Source organism: Ambystoma mexicanum, chromosome 12 (assembly GCF_040938575.1).
Source record: "Ambystoma mexicanum isolate Mex_15411 chromosome 12, UKY_AmexF1_1, whole genome shotgun sequence".
Taxonomy (NCBI): Eukaryota; Metazoa; Chordata; class Amphibia; order Caudata; family Ambystomatidae; genus Ambystoma; species Ambystoma mexicanum.
This window is the reverse complement of record NC_090936.1, coordinates 1168682520-1168707157: the sequence shown is the minus strand read 5'-3', so window position 1 is coordinate 1168707157 and position 24638 is coordinate 1168682520. Positions and strand designations below refer to the sequence as shown.

Genomic DNA, 24638 nt, shown 5'->3' with positions numbered 1-24638 from the left:
ATCTACAGTTCAAAAGGCCTTAATATCCCATTCTTAATACTAGCACATTTATTTCAACTTTCTGATCGGGTGGCTGGGCCAGTCAAGTGTGGTGAATCTGCATATACGGCAAATAGGTTACAAAATGAACAGCGAGCATGCATGTTATTCTGCCATAAATATGGCACTGGTTTTAAAAAAAAATGTTTTACTGACCCCTTTCCACTCCTGAAGAAGCCACTTGATATGTCATAGGGCTTGTACCCCAATACTTACTCGTTCATGACGACTTCAGCTGTCAAAATCCATTGAACGGTTATATCAATTCTAACTGGCTATGTGGAAATATCCCCCTAAATTGGAAAAAGTATTTATTTACTATGCCTAGAAATTCTGAATTGTTCTCAGGAGTATTCTGCAGAGTCTGCCTGCTTGTTTCATTTTGGCAGACTTTTGCGTAACACATTGCTTCTAGAAATCTACTATATTTATCTTTCAGAGAAAGACGTTAAATGAAAATAAACAGAAAAGACTTCAAGAGAAAATAGAGATCCTTCAGGCAAAGAATGATGAACTGCAAACAGAAACACATGCATTGAATAGGTAACTTCCTGTAATAAAAGTGAATAGTTCATGCAATCAAAATGTGTCTTGTATCTGTAAAGTATGGATGGCAATGTAGAGATTTAAAGAGAATATGAACGCAGAAAATGTGACATGTGAAACAAAAGGTAAAACATCTTGTGCTTGCACATTGAGGCTCTTTTGGGGCTCCCCTCTATACAGCAGTGCTGTGCCGTCATTCGCTCTATGCGGAAGCACTGTGGTCCTTTCCCTACATAGAGGTTGTGGCAGCATTTACAAGCTCAGTTGTGATGGTCCAGCATATTTTTGGTTAAGCCTTGGAAAGTGCACGTGCATGCATGTTAATACAAAATAAACATTTAATTAATTACCAGTGCACTGTAAAGACCAGCAATAGACGTGTACAACTCTTACTAGGCCCCAACAACTACCCTTCTGTTTGGCTTCCGAGCTGGGACGTTTTGCATCTTTCTGCCATCTGCCTTTCCCTTTTTCATCTAATCTGTTTAGACGCGCCCATCTAGTGCATGCATCTGCTCTCGCAAGGGCAGATAATTCCAGATGTAGTAGCGAGTAGAGGAATAGTCTTGTTTTCGAAATGGGGCTGCGTTTGTTCTGAGCACCGTTCCGTACCCTGTACAAATGTGTTATACGCAACATGATTTCCATGCGCCTCCTCCAATCTAGAGAAGCTTAGAGAAGTACTAAATTAACAGGCCTGTTTTCCTCTACCTGGAAATGTTTACTTTTTAAAGATATGCATACATCGTCTCATGGATGGAATTAAACATTGTAAGCATTAAAACTAGGACACAATAGTGAACGTATACCAGACTCTTCGATTTGAATTAAGAAAACCACAATCTGGGTTTTTAACATTTTATTACAAATACAGGCAATGTCTTTTGCCGAATTTTAACTCTATTTGTTTCTCAGGCTTGAAAAGACTTTACTTTTTTTGTCATCAAAATGTCACCATTCTTGTTTATTTTGCATGTATGCTTCAAGGTGCCAATTAGTTCTCGCTTCAGAGATGGGTTATTCGTCCTACTTGCAGCCACTCGATGGGTTATAGGGCTTATACTTGCTCATTCATGAGAACTTCAGTCCATTGAACTCCTATAGGTATTCTAACTGTGGCTATGTTGAAATATCCCCTCAAATTGGATTTTTATTTTTTTTTATTTTTTTTAACTATGCCTAGAAATAATAAATTGTGCAAATGCTGAGAAAGCAGTATTCTACCAATCCTAATGAAACCTTCATTTAGTAAAATCTAGGAGTTGCAAATCATAGAAAAACATGTGTGCATTATTCATTCAAGTAAAAAGCATTGTGATAGTCAGTGGAGCATCACCTGATTTCCAGTGTGCATGCAGGGAAGGTAAGTGTTCTTTATTTAATGTTTAGGTATGGATTGATGTATGTTTATTTAATTGTTTTTTATAACGTGCCTAATACTGTACTTGAGTTGGGTTTCTAAGCACAGATCCAGGATTCAAACCTCTGTTGCTCTGCGTGGTCTTGTTTTTATAAATGCAGTAAAACCCATAAAACCGAGGTAAACCACAGAACTTACTTTAGAGGGGTAACCTTATGTGGAGACAACACAAATCGAGGAAGGGTCCCTTAAGTATTCATGTTATGCTCATTGGTAATCTTTTATTAGTCTTTCATTGAACTAGGAGACATTTTATTTTACCAGAATACAAATGTAATCACGCCTTTTTTTTTTTGTTTGTATGTATGAAATTGTGACTTTTTTTTACAATGTCATGACGACATAAGCACTGAAAGACATGTCCTATGTGCACCCTGTGATGACTCCAATGGAGTCCAGTGTCACTTGCTTGTTCCTCTCCCTCCTTTCTCCTCCCCTCTCCCTCACCTTGTGTGATTCTGTTTTTGTTTTCCCTTGTCCCTCCCTTGTCGTGGGGTGCTTTGAAACGCATTGTGGGCACTGTATAAATAATCATATCATCACTATGCTTACTTTCTACTCTACACCATCACACAATTAGAGTGCAGCTACGCCCCTCGATAGATTCGGCCTAGCTGCTCACATATGAACATTACCCCACTCAACACCTCATCATTCTAATAAAACGCAGCTATATCCCACGACAAACCGGCCTAGCTGCACGCAAAAGCGTCTCACAGGCCTAACGCAGCTAGAACCCAGTCTTGGTGTCTACCCGCCAGAATGCTCACACAATACCACCACACCTAATGCTAGGATGCAGCTCCCATCAGGCAATTACATCAGCTGCACACTTAACTGGTGCACCCAAACACCCTTCGACACCCTACTCTCTCAAATGACCTGGAATACGGTCCACAAGGGCATTCAACCTCCCAGCGCATTGAGGTCATACAAATATATATAGCACTATATAAAAGCCAAATAATACAACATGACCTACACTGACCTCTTTAATCCTGCCCACCACTGGGTGCTCCCTCCAATGAGCAACCCACTGGAGGGGCAGCGTCTTTCCCTGTTTGACCGTGGTGCAATGCCTCAATCTACTCTCCCTTCCAGTTTTCATTTAGACTCTCCGATCTACTGTAATCCTCCACATGCGTTCCTCTATTCCTACCATCTTTCTGTCTGGCAGTTTCCCCCTGCTATCTCTGGCTGTCGTAACCTGCAAAGTTCTTCCTATCCCCTGGTCCTCTGTAGTCTTGCTTAGCCTTTTTAATGCCCATTCACTCTGCAAGAAAACCTGTTTTTTATCTTCTCCAGCATGGGGCCTGCAATGGATTCACATGCTCATGAATATTCCCCGTTGTCAGGCTGGGAATCCTTGGTAAATGAAAAAACTGTTTACAAACTGTCTTTCTCCTATAAACCAATCACTGAGCTCTGGGTCATGCCCTCTCCCGAAGCCCCTCCTCTGGCAGCCATCCTCAGACTTTTACTGCATGTCCAAGTGTTGGGAGTCCTCGTGGTTCGCTGTTATAGCTTTGTGTTTTAGTGCTTTTTTTTGTTAGGAAATTTCTATTTTTGTTCGATTGAGCCAGTGTGCTCTTACCGTTTCTCCATCCGACTAACAGGGATCAGTTTGTCGGCATCTTTCATCACCCCTCAAGGGCAGAATCGTTGAGTGTTTATTCTTTGAAGTTTCATGAAAGCCATCAGGCCTACATCGCATGCCGGACCATGTCGGAGAAGTACGGGGGTTCCCTCTTCAAGCACTGCACCAGCTGCGGTTTGAGGAATTGTTTTCGTGGAGGGCAAGCATTCCCAGTGCCTTTATTGTCCTCACCCAACGCACAAGGAGGAAGATAGCGAGATCTGTCATGGCTTTACCAAGCGTACTATGAGGGATCGGCACATCAGACTGGTGGCGTGGCTCAAAGCCAGGGCCTCTACCCTGTGTGGTTCACAGGGGACTGCCTCATCCGGATCCGGCCAGCCAGAACATACTTCCAAGTCCTTTTAATTGCGCTCCATCCGTGGTGGCCCAAGACGAGGCCAAGCATCGCAAGTCTGTTTCCGTCGGGCTCACCACTCAAGCGTGTCCCACGACGGCCAGGGTGCGTTCGTCATCACCATCCGCCTCAATCTCCAGCCATCGCTCCAGTTCTTCATCGTAGAAAGTCAGCTACCACAGGGAAGCTGCGGGAGAAACCGGAGAAGGCCAAGCAGGAGAAGGTGCCAGACCTGCTCGTGAAGGCCCAGGTGATCGAGACTAAATCGTCCTCATCTAGCGAGCTGGTAGCGGCCGCCTTTTCGAAGGCGAAAGGGGCTGACCCGGTCCCGGGTACCCCTATGGCGGCTAGGTTGGCTCTTCCTTCCAGGCTGGAGGCTTCGGCCAAGCCAGTGGAAAACACCCCAGAAAAAAGGATGCCGGCCCTTAGTCAGAAACCGACCCCTCAGGACCCAAAAGGGGGTGGAGAGGTGGCGTGAAAGAGCTCCAGGGCACGGATATTTCTTCTGACGAGGACGGCATCGGTTCCGTCCACACCATCCTGGTAGACGTTGGGGATGATGATGATGACGACGACAACGATGGGAAATGTCGGAGGTAGTCGCCACCAGAGGAGGTGGGGACACTAAGTCGGCGGGGACGAGGACATAGGTGCTGGGCCCAGCGACCCTACTCCGCCCCCTCCAGCACCTCCCAGAGACCTGTCGCAGGACTCTCTTGACCCTCCACACGCTGGTGTCTGAGATACAGAGAATGCCGACGGCTTCACCAACGGCACAACCCAGTTGACCCCGGGGCCACCACTGTTGGGGAGAATTTTCTCTTTAGGCTGAATTTCCTAACCTAGTGAGTCCCCCCCCCCCCCCCAGAAGCTTTGCTGGATTTCTGGAGTTTGTTTTTTTTCTCCTGCCAAGAGTGAGACTATTTTTCTCCCACTCTTGGACATGATTTATGGTGTTCCTTTGACTGTTAATGTGTTTTATGGGCTATGGGGTCCTTTACTCCATAGGGCCTCATGTGTTTTTACTATGTGTTACACAGCACCCTCCGTGCAGTGACACAGGGGTGTCATAGTGACACCCCACCATAGACTCCATACCCTGGGACTGACTACTGTCTCCCAGGGCATGTAAAGTCGCCATTGGCTTTACTAGTCCCAAATTATTAACAGAAACCGGTACAAACCATCATATTGTGGACGTACTGGTCGGGGCAATTCGATTGCCCCGGGGTCTGTTAGTCGAGGGGGCACGTCTCCGTCCCCCCTGATAGAGTTTTGGCTGGTGGCAGTGGACACTACTTTTTATATTCGACCACAAATATATCCCTATGGGATTTCCCATTGTTCGAGGCTATCAACTTTAATTATTTAGTTCCCATAGCCTGGAACATACCGCCGGTTTATTTATTTAATATTAATGCGCCGGTTGGTATTTCTTGCCAGGACTCTATTCTAAAATGGCATTTGTGTTCTCTTCTGTGACTCCAACCCAAGTCGAGCCCTTTGTTCCACTTTTGGCGGGCTTCTCCACAGAAGCCTCCAAAAGTGGTGCCACTCAGTCTGGGTACCACAGGGGGTGGGGGAGGGGGTTTAGGCACCCTGGACTGAGATACCTTGGTAACTCAAGTCGCACTCTTGTGTGATTGGCCCAAGTGGTGAGCCGGCCTGCTCACCACTTAGCATGTTTGATTGACAGCTAGGCTGAGTGAATGGGGGTGTGCTGCATAAAAGCAGGGCTTTGGGGACTGGAACTTCAGAAGTCGCCACAGGACCTGAGAATCCGACGAGGGAGAAGCTGAGCCGACCTACCATGACGACCCCACCGGTGGAGCCCTGCTGAACCGACTCACCACTTCCCGACGACAGAGAAGATCTCCCAGCTGGAGAGGCTTCTTCCCCTGACTGGTGGGCACAACCAGTTTACCTTCTCTTCGCACCCCAGCCCGGCTTGTGGTTGGATTGCCCGTGCCAAGCACCCCGGCAACCGGATAGCCACTTGCCACTGGACCGCGAATCAAAGGGCCGCTCGTTTTACCTGAGAAACTCTGCGGCTGGTTTCTTCCCTGGCAGTGCAACAGACTCCTGTCTTCCTCCCCGACGAGATCCTCTCTTCCCCCGGATGAAGCACCGACTTGCATCTGCTGCCAGGAACAACTGCCCCCGCTGGAGTATTCTCACCACTTTAACATACCGTGTCCGCCTGGCCTCCCTTTCTAAAGATTGCTACAAGGTAATAATAATCCCTTAACCTTCTAGACTGGGCTGGCCGCCTTGACCTTCTAACTGGTCCCTTTCTTTGGTCCAACTCCTTTTTTGAACCTTTTCAAGACTTTTGTGCACTGCAACTGTGTGACCTTGGTCACATTTCGTTTGATCCTCTTAAAGTGGATCCAGCCTATTGAACTCTAACTTCACGGTTTTACTTTGCCTTCCTCTCTTGTTGTGTTCTTGTAAAAGTGTTGGGACCTGTTTTAATTTATTCTCCGCTTTTCTCTCCCTTTTAAAAACAAATTATTAGAGTGCCATCTGCGTTAAGCGCTCACCGCTGTCTGAAAATAAGTGGGGCTTTACTTAAGACTTGTCTAATATTCTTCTAAGGGAGTGTATATCTTTTAGTGACCGTGTTTTTGAATTGCTTACTATTAGTGCCTGTGTGTTTTTCTAGATGTGGTTTTAAATAAATAATTATATCTCTTTTACACCAAGCTCTGGTCAGTGTTTACTTGTTCTACTATGTTCTTTTGACCTATTTTGAATACTCTGTATACTGCCTAACTCTTCTTGAGGGAAGTCTGACTGCTCAACCACAGCTACCAAGTGAATCTGTGTGGTACAGACTGCTACCAAGTGGGTTTACTGCCAAACACCTGTAGTCTTAAATCTTTTGCAGTGGTCCCAGAGGGAACTGCACAGGTTTCTGCCCAACAACCACTGCTGAAGAAAAGGAAGCGGTACCCTACGCCTCCTCGCCAGCTGCCAGTCCCCGTCCCCCCACCCCCTCTCCCTCCAGGGATACGATGACACACACGGGGATGACTGACACAGACAGCAGCATCTCTCTGCCTCCAAGGGCTTCAGTCCTGGATGAAGTGGGCTCATTTCACTCGCGGTCGCCCGCGCATCGGAACTATTCCAGCTAATGCCGGAGGAGACAGAGGGCTTCGATCATCAACGCCGGGAGGTGAAAAGGAAGACCATTCTGGCTGTGCCCCTCCTGGTCAACGTCTGGGATGAGGGCCTAGCACTGATGAAGAACCCAGCCTCAGCCCTTGCAAAGAGACCGGCTGGAGAACAAATACCGGGTGCCGGAGTCTGCACCCAATTTACTTCGGTCGCATCCATCACCAGACTTCAGTGGTCTCAGCAGCTGCGCAAAAGAAGTTGTCAAACCAGTCGTACTCTTCCTCCGTTCTCCCGGACAGCGTGGGGAAAAGTTGGATGCCGTGAGTAGAAAGGTCATCTACTCAGCAGCTACGACAGTCAAGGAGGCTAAGGCTTTAGCGATCCTGGCCAGTTACGACCGGGAGTTATAGTACAAAATGGGTCCACTGCTTGATTTTCTCATTGAGGACAAACGGGTCGAGGCGATGGAGATCTCCAAGAGGGCGAGGTGGCGTCGGACCACTCCATCACCATGGCCCTGGACATTGCGGACACTGGGTTCCGTCAGATGGTAAATGGGTTTTGCCATCATCGTCGTGGCTGGTTGAAGGCCACCAACTTCAGGCAGGAAGTACAGACGAGGGTCCTGGACATGCCATTCGGAGGCTATCTTTTTGGAAAGGCTGTCGAATCTCTTTAGGTGATCAAGACCGACACGGAGACAGCAGGTCGTCTAAGGGTTTCGGCTGAGGCTCATCTTGCTGCCAATTCTCCCGTTCTTCGACCCTGGAGGCCGCCATCATCGTCCAGGCTCGCAAGGTGGCACGCCAGCCTCCAAGCAGAATTAAACCAGCCAGGACATCAAGCCCCCGCCGCTGCACCCCCGGTGGATGGACGCCTAGGGAACTTATTCTGCACGTGGGAAAACATCTCCACTGATCGATGGGTGATGGACGGTCTCTCGCCCACCGACACACTTTGGATTTTCAGCGAGTGTCGACAGATATCACCAGTGGCCCGACAGGAACAAAACCTCCCTCAGCTGCAGCTGGAAGCTCAGGCCATGTTATGAAAAGGGGCGATGGAGCTAGTTCCCAACCAGCTACAGGGTTCTGGAGTTTACTCCAGATACTTCTTAGTAAGAAAGAAGACCGGGGACTGGAGGCCCATTATCTATGATGACTCAACTACATCAAGTCCCAAAAGTTCAGGATGGTTATGTTGCAGCATGTGCTAAGCCAACTGGAGGAGGGGGGGACTTCCTGTCGTCGCTGGATCTAGAGGACGCGTACTTCCTCGTCCACGAAAAACATTGCAACTTGCTGCGGTTCGTCGTACAGGGGAAACGCTACCAGTTCAAGGCTCTCCCCTTCGTACTGAAGTCAGAGCCCAGCGTCTTTACCAAGTGCCTGACTTTGGTGGCGTCATATCTGCGTCTACAGGGCTTTCATATGAATCCGTACCTCGATGACTGGCTCATCCGAGCTAAGTCAAGGGAAATTGCTGTTGATCACCCGGAGAGGACTATCTGGCTGCTGACGGAGCTTGGGTTCTCTGTGAACTAGCTTGATTCTGTCACAGGACGCTCTGTCCTTGTGGTTCAGGCTCAACACGGTATCCTTCCTGGCGTCCCCCTCAGAAGAAAGGGTAGCAGCCATTTTGGGCAAGGTGCAAGGGATGTTGGCACTGAAGATTGCCACAGTGAGGACCATCAAGTCGCTGCTCGGCCAGATGTCGTGTATCTACCTGATCAGGCTCTGCAGGTTGCGGATGCAACAGCTCCAAGAATTCTGCTGGATCCAGGTGTCCGGAAGCTTCAAGGACAGGATTGTGCTCGGCGAAGAGTTCCATCGAGCGATAAGATGGTGTGGTGTGCGCTCCAGCATTGCCAGGGGCACAGACTTCCAGAGACCCCCGTTCCTGGAGACGGTCACCACGGAAGCTTCCCTGGAGGGCTGGGGTGCCAACACCAGACGTCTCCACGCCATAGGCCTGTGGCTGCTGTAAGAGAAGGAGCTCCACATCAATGTTCTGGAACTGCGGGCACTGGTTGGGGGGCCCTCAAGTCGTCCATCTCTCAGGGCCAAAGTTGTAAGGGTCTTCACGGACAATACTACCCCAACGTTTTACATCAGGAAGCAGATGGGCACCAGATCCCCAGCGCCCTCCACACACCACCGAGTGCAGACACATGTCCTTGGTAAAGGCACCCGTGCGAAACACCCAAATGGTGCAGGGTAAAACGCTTCCCGCTTGATAGGTGGGCTGAATCGGCTTGTATGTCCCTCAGGTTGCTTAATCTTGCAACAGTGCAAGGCAACAATCTTTGACAGATTTCTCTACACTTATGCCGGTTACGTGGCCCCACATGAACTTTTGACCGCACCTACGGACATCAGTTTTTTTGGGGTGTCACCCACAGGCACACACTCCAAGTCCACCGTATAGGCGCGCATACAGAGATGTTTGTTTCCCTCTGCGGGTTGACTATCTAATCGCTGATTATTTTTATCCCCGTATCCTGAGTTCCCAGACGTTTATTACAAGGATGCTTTATCTACTGCTCATAGATGGTTTTACATTATAGACCTCCCTTTTTGTATGTGTTCCTTTATAGAGACACTTGGCCGGAGGCCTCACTCCGCAGTTCTACCGACTTACTAAGAGTAGCCACAGTTAACCCTTTCGAGTGGAGATGGTTGAGGAGCTCCCCCCATCTCCTCCTACTACGACTATACGTAAAGTCCACGTATTGATCTACAGTCAGGTGAGCCCCACTGTATCATATCATTTTTTGACTAGTGGTCGCGACTTACTGTACTTCTCGAACTCCATTTTTTTTAAAGCACTTTTGAAAAACTTATTCAGGTTTTTTCACGCATTTACTACAGGTTTTCAGCAATTGCCTAGCTGATTACAACTTGACTTACTTATGTTGTGAGCCCCCACGAGCACCACGAAAGGTAACAATAACCCTACATTTGGTTCTCTTATTTCCCCTTTAGGGGTTATAGACAGATGTACTTTAGCTATTTATTAGCTTATCTGAACCCCTTTCTCTTTGTATCTAAGGTTGCACATGTACACCATACTGTTCTACTCACAGAACAGTTGATGATTTTAAGTTGGATTTTTGTAATTTTGATAATTTCTCCTGATGAAAGTTCTCTGAGTAAACCTTCCAAGAACAGAAACAGGTCTAGACAATGTCCTGGATATGTACAGGATTAGAATAACCTATGTTATCAAACAATAACCAGAAACCAAAGTACATTGTCATTTGTTTATTGAATGTACTGTATATTTGTGTCACCTTACCATTTGATGGGAATTGACGAAATCCGTGCTTTTTTAGTTCTTAATATGTATTATATGTAGGAATCTGTTTGTTATTAGTTCAGTGATTTACCACCTTTTTATGTATATTAAATTAAAGATTTAAAAGTTTTTTTAACCTCCTGATTGTGGTGTACAACCTGTCCTTGAGCTCTGTCTCCTAAATATATTCACATAGCCTAGGCAGTGCCACCATTTTCAACAGTGCTACCCTCGCTCCCTACCATGGCCAGGGGGAGCTTAGCCCAGAATCTCATGCTCTTATCCAAGTTTGCTACTGCCATGTCCGTGTTGTGTATGTGTTAATCTTCCACCTTATGTTATATATTCACCCCCAAGTATCGAAAGGTGCTAGTCTCCCAAGGTATCTGTAACACTGGTAGGTTTTCTCATCGAGTCCCACTGTATCTGCCAAGGGGGAACAAACTGGATTTCAGGGGATTGACCGCAATCCCAGAGAGCGTCGCAAATCGCTCCATCACTTCCAGGATATATTGCAAATTTTCCTCTGGGTATCTTGGGTATAGCAGTATATCATCATCATCATACAACGATATGAGGTGTGGTCCTGCCTTTGTACGGATTCCCAGTTTCATATTGCTGTCTCAGATATATCGCTAGGGGTTCCAATGCCAGGATGTACAACATCGGGGACCATGGACAGCCCTGTCTGGTGCCCCTGCTGAGCTTCCATCTATCCGAGATGATCTCCCCTGTCTTGACGCTGGCTAACGGGGAGCTATACAACAATTTAGCCCATCGTAGTTACCCCGGCCCTATTGCATATTCTTTCAAGGCGGCTAGCAACCAAGGCCATCTGACCGAGTCAAAGGCCTTCACCGCATCTAGCGAGGCTATAGCCACTTCCTGCATGTTGCCTTCTACTTGTTCTATAACGTGGTGGAGCCTCCTTAAATTGTCAGCTATGCTTCTATGTGGTACGTATCCGGTTTGGTCTGGATGTATAAGCTTGCCTATGACTTGTCGCAATCTGGTTGCCAGTACCGCCGTAAGAATCTTACTATCCCGATTCAACATGGAGAGCGGTCTGTTAGATCCGCAGTCCGTGCTTGGTTTGTTAGGCTTGAGGAGTGGGATTATAATAGCCTCTCTGAGGGATTCTGGCAATCTTCCAATACATCCGCGCTGTATTTTTTTATAGAATTCACTAGGCAGTCCATCCGTCCCCGGGGCCTTACTGGTGGGCAGCTGCTTAACCACTGCTTCTAGCTCCTCTAGCGAATCGGGGCATCCAAATTCTCTTTCCTCCGAACTTATTTTGGGCAATCTTATATCCTCCAATATTTCTGTGAGCTCGCTCCTCCCTCCTTGTCTTGGTACAATTGGTGGTAGAATTTAAAAAAAACCCTTCATTCACTCCCACTTGGGTATCTAGCGTTTGACCAGCCTCCCCTTTTATCACTCTTACAGCCGATCTGGGCGTTTCCTTTTTGTACAGCCATGCCAGCAGCCTCCTCGGCTTATCTGCACCCGTGTGTTGTCTCTCCGTATATTTCTTATGGCTGCAGCGCCCCCTTGGGAGTTAACCCCCTTCTTCATGGCCGTTTCGAGTCTCCTCTGATTTTCGTAAGTCCCGAATTATGTCCCCCTGGAGTCCTTTGGATTGCGATATGGCTGACCCCTGCCCCACCACCTTAAAAGCCTCCCACAGGGTGCCCGCTGTTCGTACACTACCCGTGTTTTTCTGAAAGAATTCGACAATATCCTCCCTAAGATCTTCCCTGAATACTATATCTTTCAATGCCTCAACTCGAAGACGCCAGGTGGGGATCTTTGGTCTGGGAGGCAGGTATTGCCATGTTACTATCAATGGCGAGTGGTCTCAGAGGACCCTTGCTTTGTATTCTGCCTGCACCATTTCCTCCGTAACCTCTGAGGAGACAAACACGCAATCTAGCCGGGTATATAGGTTTTGTGGAGCCGCATAATGCGAGTACTGTATCTTGTGGGTGGCATGCCCTCCATATATCCTCAAGGTGTAGTTCCCCTAGGAGGGTCTTCAAGGTTCTAGCAGCAGGGATGGGTTTACTTTGCCTATCATCCGATCTATCCATCTCTGGATCTAGCGTGCTGCTGAAGTCACCTCCCCATATAACTACCCTTCCTAGATACGGGCTCACTCTACCGTATAAGGTCTTAAAGTATGCCACAGTATCCTGGTTGGGTGCGTATGTATTAATGATGCTCACCTCCTTATTTTTGATCAGCCCCCGTATCGCTACCATCCTCCCATCTGTGCCGTCTGTGGACTGTATTAGCTGGAAAGGGTACATGTGGTGCAATCCAAGCGGTCACGCCCCTGGCATATGTCGAGTAGGTTGCCCCAATGGTGGTTCCCTTCCATTTTCCCCGTATCAATTCCTGCTTCTCCCTTGTGAGGTGGGTTTCCTGAAGTAGGGCAATGTCTATTTTCTGTCTCTTCAGGTACATCATTACTTTATTCCTTTTTAAATAACATTTGAGTCCCCTGACATTCCAGGTTACTATTTTGAGGTCCCCCATTCTCAGCTGTATCCTGTTCCACCTGTAACCTCCGTTGTCCTCCATATCACGCGTGGTAGCACGTGGGTGTATGCTCGTTCCCTTTCATACCCCACAGCAAACTCCCCAACTCCACCCCCACCACCTTCCCTTCCCTGCCCCAACTGTTTCCCATAGGCACGTTCCCTAACTGTTGTGCTAACAAACCCCTTCCCACTCCCAGCCCAACCCGGCCTAGACTCGAACTCCCCAACTCCCTCCACCCTCCCTTCCCCGTCCCCAACTGATGCCCAGCTCCATCCCTGGATCTTAGGCTACCCTGCATCTAGCCCTTTCTTGTCCTCAGCCCGTACTCGGGACGTAGCAGGGGGATATCACCCTACTGGTGGTTCCACTAAACTACCTAATGGAGGTAAAGTCGTGCTTCCTTCTTGTCTCCTGCATTAGTGCTTATGGTATACCGCTGCTCGTGTGTATATTCTAGTCCAAAAAGTCCCAATGAAGTTTGCTAATGGTCCATATTGTACTTGGCTCATATTCCTAGTATACCCCTTCTAGTCGACCCCGCTACATCTGCATCTGTGCCAAGGTTAATGATTACATGCTGTACTTATCTCTCGCTATATGTATCCAACAATATGGCTTTGGAAGAGACAAGAATGGGTCATTTCTCTGTCTCGCTCTCCTTCCGGCTTTCCGCTCTCAATGGGCAGTTCTTCGCATCCAGCCATGCAGATACTTCCTCCGGGGAGTCAGAAAAAAGAGGGCCTTGTTCTTGTGTAGCACCTTGATCTTCGCTGGATACAATAGCATGTATCTAAAGCCTGCGTCCCATAATCCCCTCTTAGTCCCCACATAGTTCAAGCATTGCCTTTGTACCTGGAGTGTGTAGTCGGGGTATACGGTGATGGTTGCGGAGGCCCTGCTTATAGTTCCTCCTTTCCAGAAATGTTCCAGAACCGTTTCCCTGTCTTTGTAGTTCAGGATTTTGACAATGATTGGCCGCGGGGGGTGGGGAGGCCTGGTGGTGGTCTCCTGGTCAAGGCTCGATGCGCCCTCTCCACCGCGAACCCCTGACTGAGTGCCCCTTCTGTTATTTCTTGCAACAGCATACTTTCAACATAATCCGTCTGGTCCGCACCTTCTTCGCCTCCCGAGAGCCCTATAATGCGTACATTGTTTCTGCCCTCACGCCCTTCCGCTTCTTCAGCACTGTATTCTAGATTGCGGTAGCGTGTGAATCTCCTTTGTGTGCATCGCGCAGGAGCTTGTGCTGGCACCCACCTCCTTCTGCAGACTCTGTGCGTTCCGCCAGCGCCCGGACATCTTGTCGCAAGAGGTTCACATCGACGCTTACTGCATCGATTTTAGATTTGAGCAAGGTCTTCAGTTCTGAGATGGCTGTATCTATCTTGAGCCCCCAAGAAACCTTTAGTTCGGCTATGGCATCCAGTATTTGTTGGTCATTGCGGCCGGTGGCTCCAGCTTCCTGTGCGGGCCGCCCCTTCAACTTGGCCCCTTCCATAGTTGGCGATGCTTTGGCAAATTCCTCTGAGGGACTGTTTTCCCTTGGCTTTGAGCTATTTAGATGACATTCTCCTGTGTGTGAGGGGATTATCTGGTGCTATCATGTGGAATGAAATTGCCTCAGTTAACAAGGTTAGTTAGATCGGTGCAGGGAACATCTGCGTATGTTATCCTTGAGGGGTAATGTCCTCCTATGCCTTGTGATCTCCCTTCTGTGCGGCTGAACCCTTGGGGACCCCAGGTCGCAGTCCAGGTGTCTCTTCTGTGTGTTACAACAATTCCTGGCTCCACTGCACTGTGTGCCAGCTATGCTGCGCGGCCAGGCTGCCCATTTGTTGTGTGTCTATTCCCTATTCATCGTCCTCAGCACGCTCTGTGCCTATGTTTCTCCTCCTGCCGGTGACTTTCTGTTTATTTACAGGGTTCGTTTGCTTAACCCTTCTTAATCATGACCTGCTGGCCTGTGTTATGAGGGAATTGTGTTCCCGTGGATTTCGCGAGTACCACCTTCGCACCAATGTCAGTTTCACTTCACTTCAGTGTTCCATCTGTCTCTCCGCGTGGTCTCACGCCGTAAAAATGTATCCCAGTATTGCACTAGGAGCCCAGCGGCACGTGTTCCTTTCGTTCTTTCTCTACCAGCAAAACTGTTAATGGCTGCCCGTCTTGCGAGCCTCCAACTCGTGTTACAATATGCTACGGTAGTGGCAGTGGTGCCGGCTCCGTGTCAATTCGGGGCAAGAGGCTTATGAGCAGCAGCGCGCCCGCTCTCCCTCCTGCGGCTGAGGCCACTTTGTATTTCGTTCCTGCCCAGTAGCGTGTGCCCGATTCTCGCTGCAGGCCGCTTCCAATGTCGCACAGACGCTCCGGCTGCAGATTCCAAAGTCCATGTTCCCGGCGGACCGTGTGTCCATTAAGAGCCGAAAAGGGTATTCAGCATGATTTGGGCCCACAGCGCTCTCGGCCGACACCACCCTCTACCACGGGCACTCCCACCGCAACTTTGCGGGATGTTCCTCGATGAAACCTCCACTCCGCCCACGTCCTTTGTCTTCTTGTCACCATCGGGCGGCGGCCATCCTCCTCACCGTCACGAACGAACAGAGGGATCTTCACTCGCTCATAACATCGCCGGCACTTCTCTGCTCAGTGCCACAATGTATCTTGACGTGCCCAAATACCTCCGATGCACGATCCTCCAGTTTCAGGACTTTTGTATCCGTTCTAATGCAGTTTCCAGCAGGATGATGTACAGATCAGCAGGATCTCTTGGTGAAAGCATGTCCACCTACATGGCTCCTTAGCCACGCCCCCATATTTTACTTGCTTTATGAACATTTCTCTATGGGCCACCATTCCTCTTAGTTGAAACATGGTACCATTATTACCATCCTTAAAAAAGCTAATCTTGATCCTACCATTCTGGCGCATGTTCAACCTATTTCTCTCCTTTCTTCTCTCTCAACCCCTAGAGCATGTTGTCTATTTACAGGTATCTAAACTTGTGTTCACTTCTGCCTTCTTTTCAGTCTGGTCTCCATCCTGCTCACACTGTTGAGACTGCTCTTCTATGTTACCAATTTCCTTCTTTCTGCACCATCATTCCAAACAATCTTCTATACTTATTCTTCTAGACTTATCTGCGACACTGTCAAGTACTTCCTTCTTCTGTCCTCTCTTCCCTCCGGTTTTTAGGCTTAGCTCTTAAATGGTTTAATTTTCATCTGTCCGATCGCTTATTTAGTCTCTTGGTCTGGTTCTTGTTCCCCTCGCCCCTTTCACTACAGAATCCCTCACGGCAAAGTCCTTTGTCCCCCCCCACCTTTTTTCCCTTTATATTATTTTGCTATCTCATCTCACTTCTTCAATCTATCTTGCCACTTCTATGCTGATGACGCCCGCATGTTCTTCTCATTTTCATCTCGTCTGACGCTCTATGTTCTACCGTTTGCAGCTACCACTCCGCTATCCAATCTTGGATGACCACTCACTTTCTTAACGCTACTAAAAGTGAGCTGCTATTTCTTGCAGCTAATACTTGACCGTTTGCACTCTCCTCTTGCCCCCTACCCATCTTGCCTTCTTGTCTTCTGCCAAAAATATGGGTGTCATCTTCGAACCTGCTTTCCTTCTTTGCTCATACATCCAACACTGCTCGGTCTGTCGCTTCCATTTTTATGTTACAATCGTCCCTTTTTATCTTTCTCTGCTACCAAACCTCTTATAGTTTCACTTATTTTTTCCTACATTGACTACTGTGCTGCTCTGTTAGTTGGCCTACCTGGCTCTCGTATTACAACCCTTGACTCTATAATGCTGCAATTCAACGACTTTCTTCTTTGTCCCCATATGATCACTTCATCCTTTCTGTCTGTTTTTCTTTCCTTCGACTCTTGTCTCCTGTTTCACTTCCTTGTTATCGTAAGTACTTTAGGAATTCCTCCTTGCTGATCCCACTCCTCCTCCTTCCGCCTCTTCTCGATTGCGCTTTTCTCACTTCTTGCACCTAAAGTCTGGAACACTCTCGCTCCAATTATTCACTCTGCTCCTTCGCTGCATCTCTTTCGCACCTGTGTTAAAGCCCACCTTATCTCTAACCTCTCAAACTTATGTTTTATTTCCTTTCTTTGCTTCTTAGCATTTTTTATTATATATTGATTGTACTGGTATGATAAAACTGTACAGTGCTCTGGAGAAAGCACTTGATAGGTTTTAAAGAAATATAAATCCAAATATCTAGGCAAAACAAAGTGTTATTACGTGGCTAGATTGACCTATATTAGTAGTGCCCGTCTGCATTTACTTAATGTTTCATGGCATTTCTTTTGGCATCAAGGGTAAAGCAAACATAATGTATTATTACATGGCTAGCTTTGCCTATGGTGTCGCATGTGCATTTACCTCCTTATTGTGGCACGGCATTTGTTAAGTTTACTTGACTTCAAGGGTGAAGCTAGCATGATTAGTGTTATACGTGGCTAGACTGGCTTGCACAGCTCTAGTATATATCTTTTGTGTGTCATGACATTTTTGCACTTTGCATCAAGGGTAAAAGCAAACGTACGTGTGATTACTTGGTACACTGGCCTATCTTGGGTATAGCCAGTCTGGATATACTTTCTGTGGCATGACCTATTGTACTGTATGGATGTCCTTCTATGATAATACTGGCATATATTTTGGTGCAGCATGCATGGACATGTATAGGCAAAGCCAGCATGAAAATATGTTCTATATTGGCATATGGTGTGGGCAAAGGCATAATGAAAATGCATTAGAAAATGGTCCCGTGCACTGTTGGTAACAAAATTGATTGCAAAATTCTGTAAAATGCAACACTTGAGCCCATTATGTCTTGAAGTTAACCACAAACCCCCTTGTTTGATTCAGGCTTCCTTGCTGTCCTCGGTCGCTCACAGACAGATAAATGTATCTGGCTCCAGTTCAAAAACGAGAGTTTCGCAACAAACAATAAATGTGTATCAGAGGGGGGGTACGACTCTGCTTAGAGCCAAGCAGCACAGTCAACCCACCTCCCCCCGCATGCAAATAAAGCACACCAGGGGTGTGTGCGGCCGGTCACTCAGGTGAGGGGGCAGCTCCCCCCTTCCAATAGTGGCAGGCCACCACTGTTTGAGGCCTGCATAAAGGAACCTGCTCGGGTGGCAGATCATTCAGGGTGATTACCAATTATGTTTTTCTCCCACTGGTCATCTGGGCTACTGTCCAGAAGTAATCCTTTAAACCCTTTCTTAGAAACATTTAATCTCCTGCCCCACAAAAGCAAGCCATAAGCTGTGCTTCTTACGGCGCTTGTCATCCCACTTTGGTAAGCCGCCCTTCCATGTGACCAACTATAAGAAAGTATAGAACACATTGGTAAGATACATTAGTACACTAAATACTTATGGTTGATATTTGTGTGTAATCTGCACATTGCAGTTTTGATCAGGGTGGGGGTCAGTTAGGACCATCGTCCTCAGAAGATGATGAAACGAGTACTACTGCAATGAGAAATAGTATCACCTGTTATTCATTTAAAGTGCTTCAAACAGCCCCTTGTTGTTTGTAACTAAATTACATGAATATTCGTTTTACCCATTGCTTGATTGTTGTAATTTGCCGCAGCTCCAGTGTCTGAATATATAATAAAGAATGAATAAATTAAGATCTCATGGACCCAGGAAATTCTTGGTCCAAAGTTACCCTTTTACCATTTCTAAAATATTGTTTTAATTTCACTCACAATCCAGATCTGTTTTTTTTTTCTTCTCCAGAAATACAGTCCCTGCGGATGAACATGCTAGACTTCTGAAAAAGCAGAAAGATCAGCAGCGTCGTCTTAATGAATTTCGTAGCTTAATTCTTGGTCCTCATCTGCCTATAACGGGAATAGTGAATCCAGTTGGTTTTCTATCCTCTACCATTGTTACTGGTCCTGAAATGGTCTTACCTCTGCAGGTAATTGAACTCATAGGCTGATGCTCAGCTTTCAAAGAATACCGTTCTTAGTCTGGTTGTGTTGCTTTGCAATCCACGTCACATTCCTATGTAAATCCAATGGCCTATTGTATCGCTTTGAAACACATTGTGTATAGGTGCTCTATAAATAAACTATCATATCATATGTACTAACACCACACAACTCAGTAAGTGGTTATTTACTTGACATAGCTTACATTACAAATTCCCGTTGGCCTGATTGTTGAGATAGATTGCCAAAGTAACAGATCTGAGAGGAGAAGAGGTGCAATAGGGACAATTATGTAACCTGATTTTTGTGTTGGGGCCCTAGGTTTGGAAGCGTCCTTGCTAAGCACTTTTACTTGTTATGGTGTCCTTATTGTTTAATGCAAGGTCATAGGATGTGTTTTGAGATGAAGCCCACACCCCCTTTGCTGTATGATCAGGGATATTCCTGAATTCCTTGCTGTTTGTTTACTTTTCCAGAAATAGACTATCTACAGTTTTTCATTTGGTCATAAGTGCAAAGCAAATGTGTATTCATCAATGTGTTTGTTGTGTGGGTTCATGGTCCAGGCCGACCTTTACTGGGACCATGAGCCCACACAACAAACACATTGATGAATACAAATTTGCTTTGCACTTATCACCAAATGAAAAACAGTGTGGAAAATCTATTTCTGGAAAAATAAACCAACAGCTAAGTATCCAGGATAATCCCTGTTCAATTGCATAACTTGCAACAAATTACCCCTTCTTATTTTGGGGGCTTCTGTTTGGGGTTACAAAGTGCAATTGGTACCTACTTAAGCTAGCAAATAATGGGCATGGGATGAAATGGGGAGAATCACTTGGACAACCCCGCTTTATTCCTGCCAGCAGAGGACAACTGCATGTTCAGCAAAACACTACAAGCCCTTTAAAATGTACATTCAGATGGGAGGAGTCCGATGCGCACCAGTGTAGTCTCGCCCCGTTCAGTGAAGCTGCACCTGTGGACAAAGAAGCCACACAATATAGTTTACCATTGTCCTGCAGTCATGGGTAAAGACCACCTTTCTGAAGGCATCATGCCAGAAGATAGGACTCTGTGAATACTCGCTGTGCACCGCAAAGCAGAAGTGACTCCATTCCCTGAGTCAAACCATGCACAGTGCTCCTGCAGAGGCCCTCATGGTCCCTTTTCAAGTTGGTTGATGCTGTTTTTAAAGCCTTGGTTGGCTTACCAGCAAACTAAAACACCTCATGAAAGTAACTTAATTCTGAGAGATCCCCGTACAGTCAGGCTGCACAGAAGCAAGCTCTCCAGTCATGCCGAGTCCAAGGCAGAGACGTTTCGGCTACATAATCCCTGGCCCAGAGTGGAAAAGAGGGGTGTTTTGGAGGAGTATTTCTCAAGTGGAGTTGTAGAGTAAGTTTACGATTTAGGCCAGGTGGAAGTTGGTGAGTAAGAGGAAGGCGTGGAAGAGTCTGGAGACAAGAGGGGGGGGAGAATCTGGTTTGGATACCACGACCCCTTAAGCCTGAGGCACACATGGTCGCAAAATAAAAGTGTGACGTGCTGTGCGTTGGGTTTCTGAGGTTGCCAGGAGACCGAGGCCAGAGCATGTTGCAGTGGATGGATGGCAAATGGGCACTGCTCATTGGATAGGGGGGATGCGAGGGAGTAGGGGACGTTCGCCTGAAAGGGACCAGGAGATAACATCAGGTGGTGGGTGGAAAGAATCAGCATGGGGAGGCTAGAACCAGGCAGCTACTGGATAGTGTGGTGGCACGAGAGGGAAAGCATTGCCAAAGGCAGAAAGTGGAGAGGGGCTTGGATGTAGAGACCCTGTCCAAAAAAGGGTTTAACCCATGGTGGGAGGAGGAATGAACAAATGGCATTGAAGATGGCAGGGACAAAATCAGATTAGAGCATAGAAATCTGGGAGGTTATAGGATCCTCATGAGCACATGTGTGGAAACTGGGGAGGGCAGATCTGGAACAAGCAAAGCTTCCTTTGCTATAGCTACTGGTAGAGACCATACAATGTCCGCAAGAGGAATTGGAGAAGTGGAAGCCGGAGGAATTTTTGGAGTCAGACTCCGACACCCTCGATATGCACAAATTCTTGAAACTTGAAGGGGGAGAGAGATTGGAACTGGTGCAACTATTGCGTAAAATTTTGTGTTCCATAAAATTAGGTTTGCTATGTGACCAACCAAATCTGTAGTTTAACGGCAGCTGGGAAGACTATCCAATGTCTTTCTTCTGTTAACACTGCACTGTGGTCAAAAGACAAATCGCTCACCATGCACAAAGCAGTGTTGGTCTGCCACCACTTCCATTAGATAGCCACCATCGATGTTTAGCTATGGTACTCTTGCATCCTGCTCGCTCTCCCTTCTGACTGGTTGGTAATACCAGCACTGCAGGAAGGCAAACGCTGCCCAAGGTACTGCTGCCATTCATTTGTCACCGAACTTTGCCTTACAGCTTCTGATCTTTCTGCTTATCAGTAGGATGCAAGGGAAGGTTTAGCCTGGTGCTTCCCCTTTGTGTATTGCTTTGGTGTTATTTCATCTTCCATTAGGTTTCCTTAATTTCAACTGAATCTTTGTTCCATATTGTTTCTCCAATTCTTCAGCCCATTCCATAGGGTTGAAACAGTCTATAGGATGCAGTAGACCATTATTGGCAACCTACCCTCAAAGCCGTTGCTTCCTGCCTGGGAAATGTAATGGCAATGAGTTCCTACAAGGTTTGCATTACAGTTCTGCAGAGATCGCTGATGACCTGTTGAGCATCTGTGCTGAAGGGGGAGGATCTGATATTGAAGGCCACTTTGGAATTCAGAGACACAGGAGCTAATCGCAGCATCACCAATCTGTACCCATAAAGTTACTCCTTGAGCACAAGCCAGGAGTATCTCTGAGAAGGGAAATTGTAATATCTAGGGGTCTGCAGGTTCCACTAACGTTCACTATAGACTAGGTTCTTAAAGGACTAGTTCACTGTAAAATATTATTGGCTAAAAAGATGGGCAATAGTCTAAAAAACATACTTTGAATGAAGTTCCTATGTAAACACTTTGAGCAATCAAGGCTCAAAGAGTTTACATGGGAGCATCCATTTTGCCATTTCAGGCAGCCTCCTCAGCTCTGCCCTGGCAGCACTAAACCAGCAGCAGAAGCCCCCTAATGGGAGCTTTCGCTTACCGCAGCCAGAGCAGAGCTGAGGAGGCTGCCTTCACTTTCATTTTACGTTTTCGGTGCTCCACAAGCCCAGAGAAGCACAGAAAACATAAAATGAAGGCAAAAAGCAGAGGCTGCAAAAAAGCACAATTATTTGTGGCTGGAAAACCACGGAAATCATAAATACAACAACGTTGTTATTCTGACTGAGGCGGCTTTTGCGTAGTCTCCTGGGCTCCCCCAACCCTGAGGGAGCCCAGGAGACTCCAAGTGAAAGCTGCCGCAGTCAGAATAACAACATTGTTGTATTTGTAAATACCGCAGCATTTACAAATACAACAACTTGTATTTCTCTCTGCGGCGGCTTTCGCTTGGAGTATCCTGGGCTCCCTCATGGTTAGGGGAGCCCAGGAGACTCCACGCGAAAGCCGCCGCAGTGAGAAACACTGCAGTATTTCAAAACACACCCGCGTTGTGTTTCTGCTTGCAGCAGCTTTCGCTTTGTCAGGGGAGCCCAGGAGACTCAGTGATAGCCACGGCAGGCATAAACACAACGCGGTTGTATTAACGCTGCAGTTTTTCTTTCTAAGTTTCTCGGGCTCCCCCGGCTTGGAGGAGCGCGAGAACCCTAGAAAGAAAACTGCAGAGTTTTTAAATACAACAACGTTGTATTTGTTTGCGGTAGCTTCAGCTTGGAGCCCAGGGGCTCCAAGCTGAAGCTACTGCAAACATAAATACAATGTTTTAAAAGCTGCGGTTTACTTTCTAAATTTTCTAGGCTCCACCAGCCCGGAAAACTTAGGAAAAAAAACGCAGCTAATGCTGATTTAAAGAAAAAAAGAAATAAGCTATTACCCAGATGCAGCTTTCCTGCCTTCAGTCTCTGGTCTCCGTCCTCCGGCACCAATGAAGCAAAAGCCACCCAGTGGTAGCTTTTGTTTATTACAGCTGGCTGGCTTTTGCTTCATTAGTGCCGAAAGGGCAAGCACACGAGGCATCCATTTCATAAAATGGATGCCTCCTAGTGCTTCACATTTTTAAGTTTGAGCTTCATTTGCTCAAAACTTTCCATAGGGACTTTTTAAAAAATATTTTTTAGATATATTTTTGATTATTGGCCATCTTTTTAGCCAATAATATTTTAGAGCGCCCTATTCCTTTACATTTCAATACCACTCTGTTTAAATGTGGAGTTTCCAGTGGTGGTCTGGCTTCCTGAGCCAAATCCTTCAAAGTTGGACTCCATTTCCCCCATTCGGTGGCTGGCTCTTACTAGGTTCCCGGTACCACGAAATTGACTCTGGATATGTGTGATGAATTGCCATCTGGCAAGGGTGTGGTATTTTTATTAATTAATAAAATGATGCAGGTAATTTCATCTCGGAAAGGGTAATCTACTGATCAGTTTCTGCTTCCATAAGCTCCATGCCAAAAGCAGTCTACACGTGCCCTGCTGCATCACTATCCTGATCTGCTGTGCCTGCTATACCAGTGGCGCAAAGCAGGTTGAGAGGTCACAGGTGCCCTCTTGACAGCTACAGTGACAGCCAAAGTCACTGCAGCACAGGGGCTGCATTTAGGGTATGCACCACTTTTTGGAGTAATCTTTTTTGAATTCCAATCCTTGAAGATTGTTTTAGACCCTGCTGGGAGAGCAGTCCTTTCCAGAGTCCTCTGCCAGGGAGGTGAAGGAAGGTGTTTCAAGGCAGAGGCAAGCTTAACTATCCCCAGGGAAAATTGGGGGGACCTGCTGCTAGAACAAGACTGTCTCTGCCACGCAGAGCAGTACCGAGGACGTCACCGTGTTTGCGGACCCCTGCAGTTGTGTGCCAGCCTCCCCCGGCTTTGGGAGCAGATGAACAATGGCCCATCAACCACTTTCAAACTGCCACCCGCTCCATCGCCGCCATCATTGCACGTCGATTGAACCCGGTGCCCCTCGAACCGCTACCAAGTTTCAGCATCGATCCGACTCGCCTGCATATCCTGTCACCAGCTTGCCACTGTCGAACTGAATCTCCTAAACCCCCTATCCGCATCGCTGGAGTAGCATTTCGACCCGCAGCTACCTTCTCCTCCACACTGGCTCACCGCTCGATCACTGACTGCTGCACCGACTTAAAACTGTTGAACCACACCTAGAAGCTTGGTTCGATGTTTTCGGACCGGCAGCACACCTGCAAAGGTATTATTGGCTGATCTGCCCCACCCCAGACCATCCTTAGGCCCCAAAAATTGGATAGGTCCTTTTAAGCCCTTTTGCAACCTCAAGACCATATTCTTTGTTCGAAGACCGTCACCGTGAGTGGGACGTGGCAGGCAGAGTTACAGCGACACGGCCACACAGTGGCAGCGGGCCAAGAAGACTTTTCCTATGTCTGGCTTTGAATGGTTCTCCTCTTCGAAATAAATGCCCCGAACTTTGTCTGCCCGTTGAAATCAGGGCAGAAACATTCTATTTTTCGATTAAAAAGTGAGGTACAAGACTGGAATGGAGATGCCGTAGTCAGAGGAGGACCAGAGCTGAGGGACTG

At 47.1% G+C, this 24638-nt stretch overlaps 1 protein-coding gene across 4 annotated transcripts in view; it reads left to right on the top strand.

Moving 5' to 3' along the window:
• CEP83 (centrosomal protein 83) overlaps positions 1 to 24638 on the top strand; it is a 284641-nt gene that overhangs the window by 230873 nt on the left and 29130 nt on the right. For all 4 annotated transcript variants that reach the window (XM_069629801.1, XM_069629802.1, XM_069629804.1 and 1 more), the window contains exons 15-16: positions 479 to 582; positions 18744 to 18927. In XM_069629801.1, the coding sequence (XP_069485902.1) occupies positions 479 to 582; positions 18744 to 18927 (288 nt within the window). The remainder of the gene's footprint in view (positions 1 to 478; positions 583 to 18743; positions 18928 to 24638) is intronic.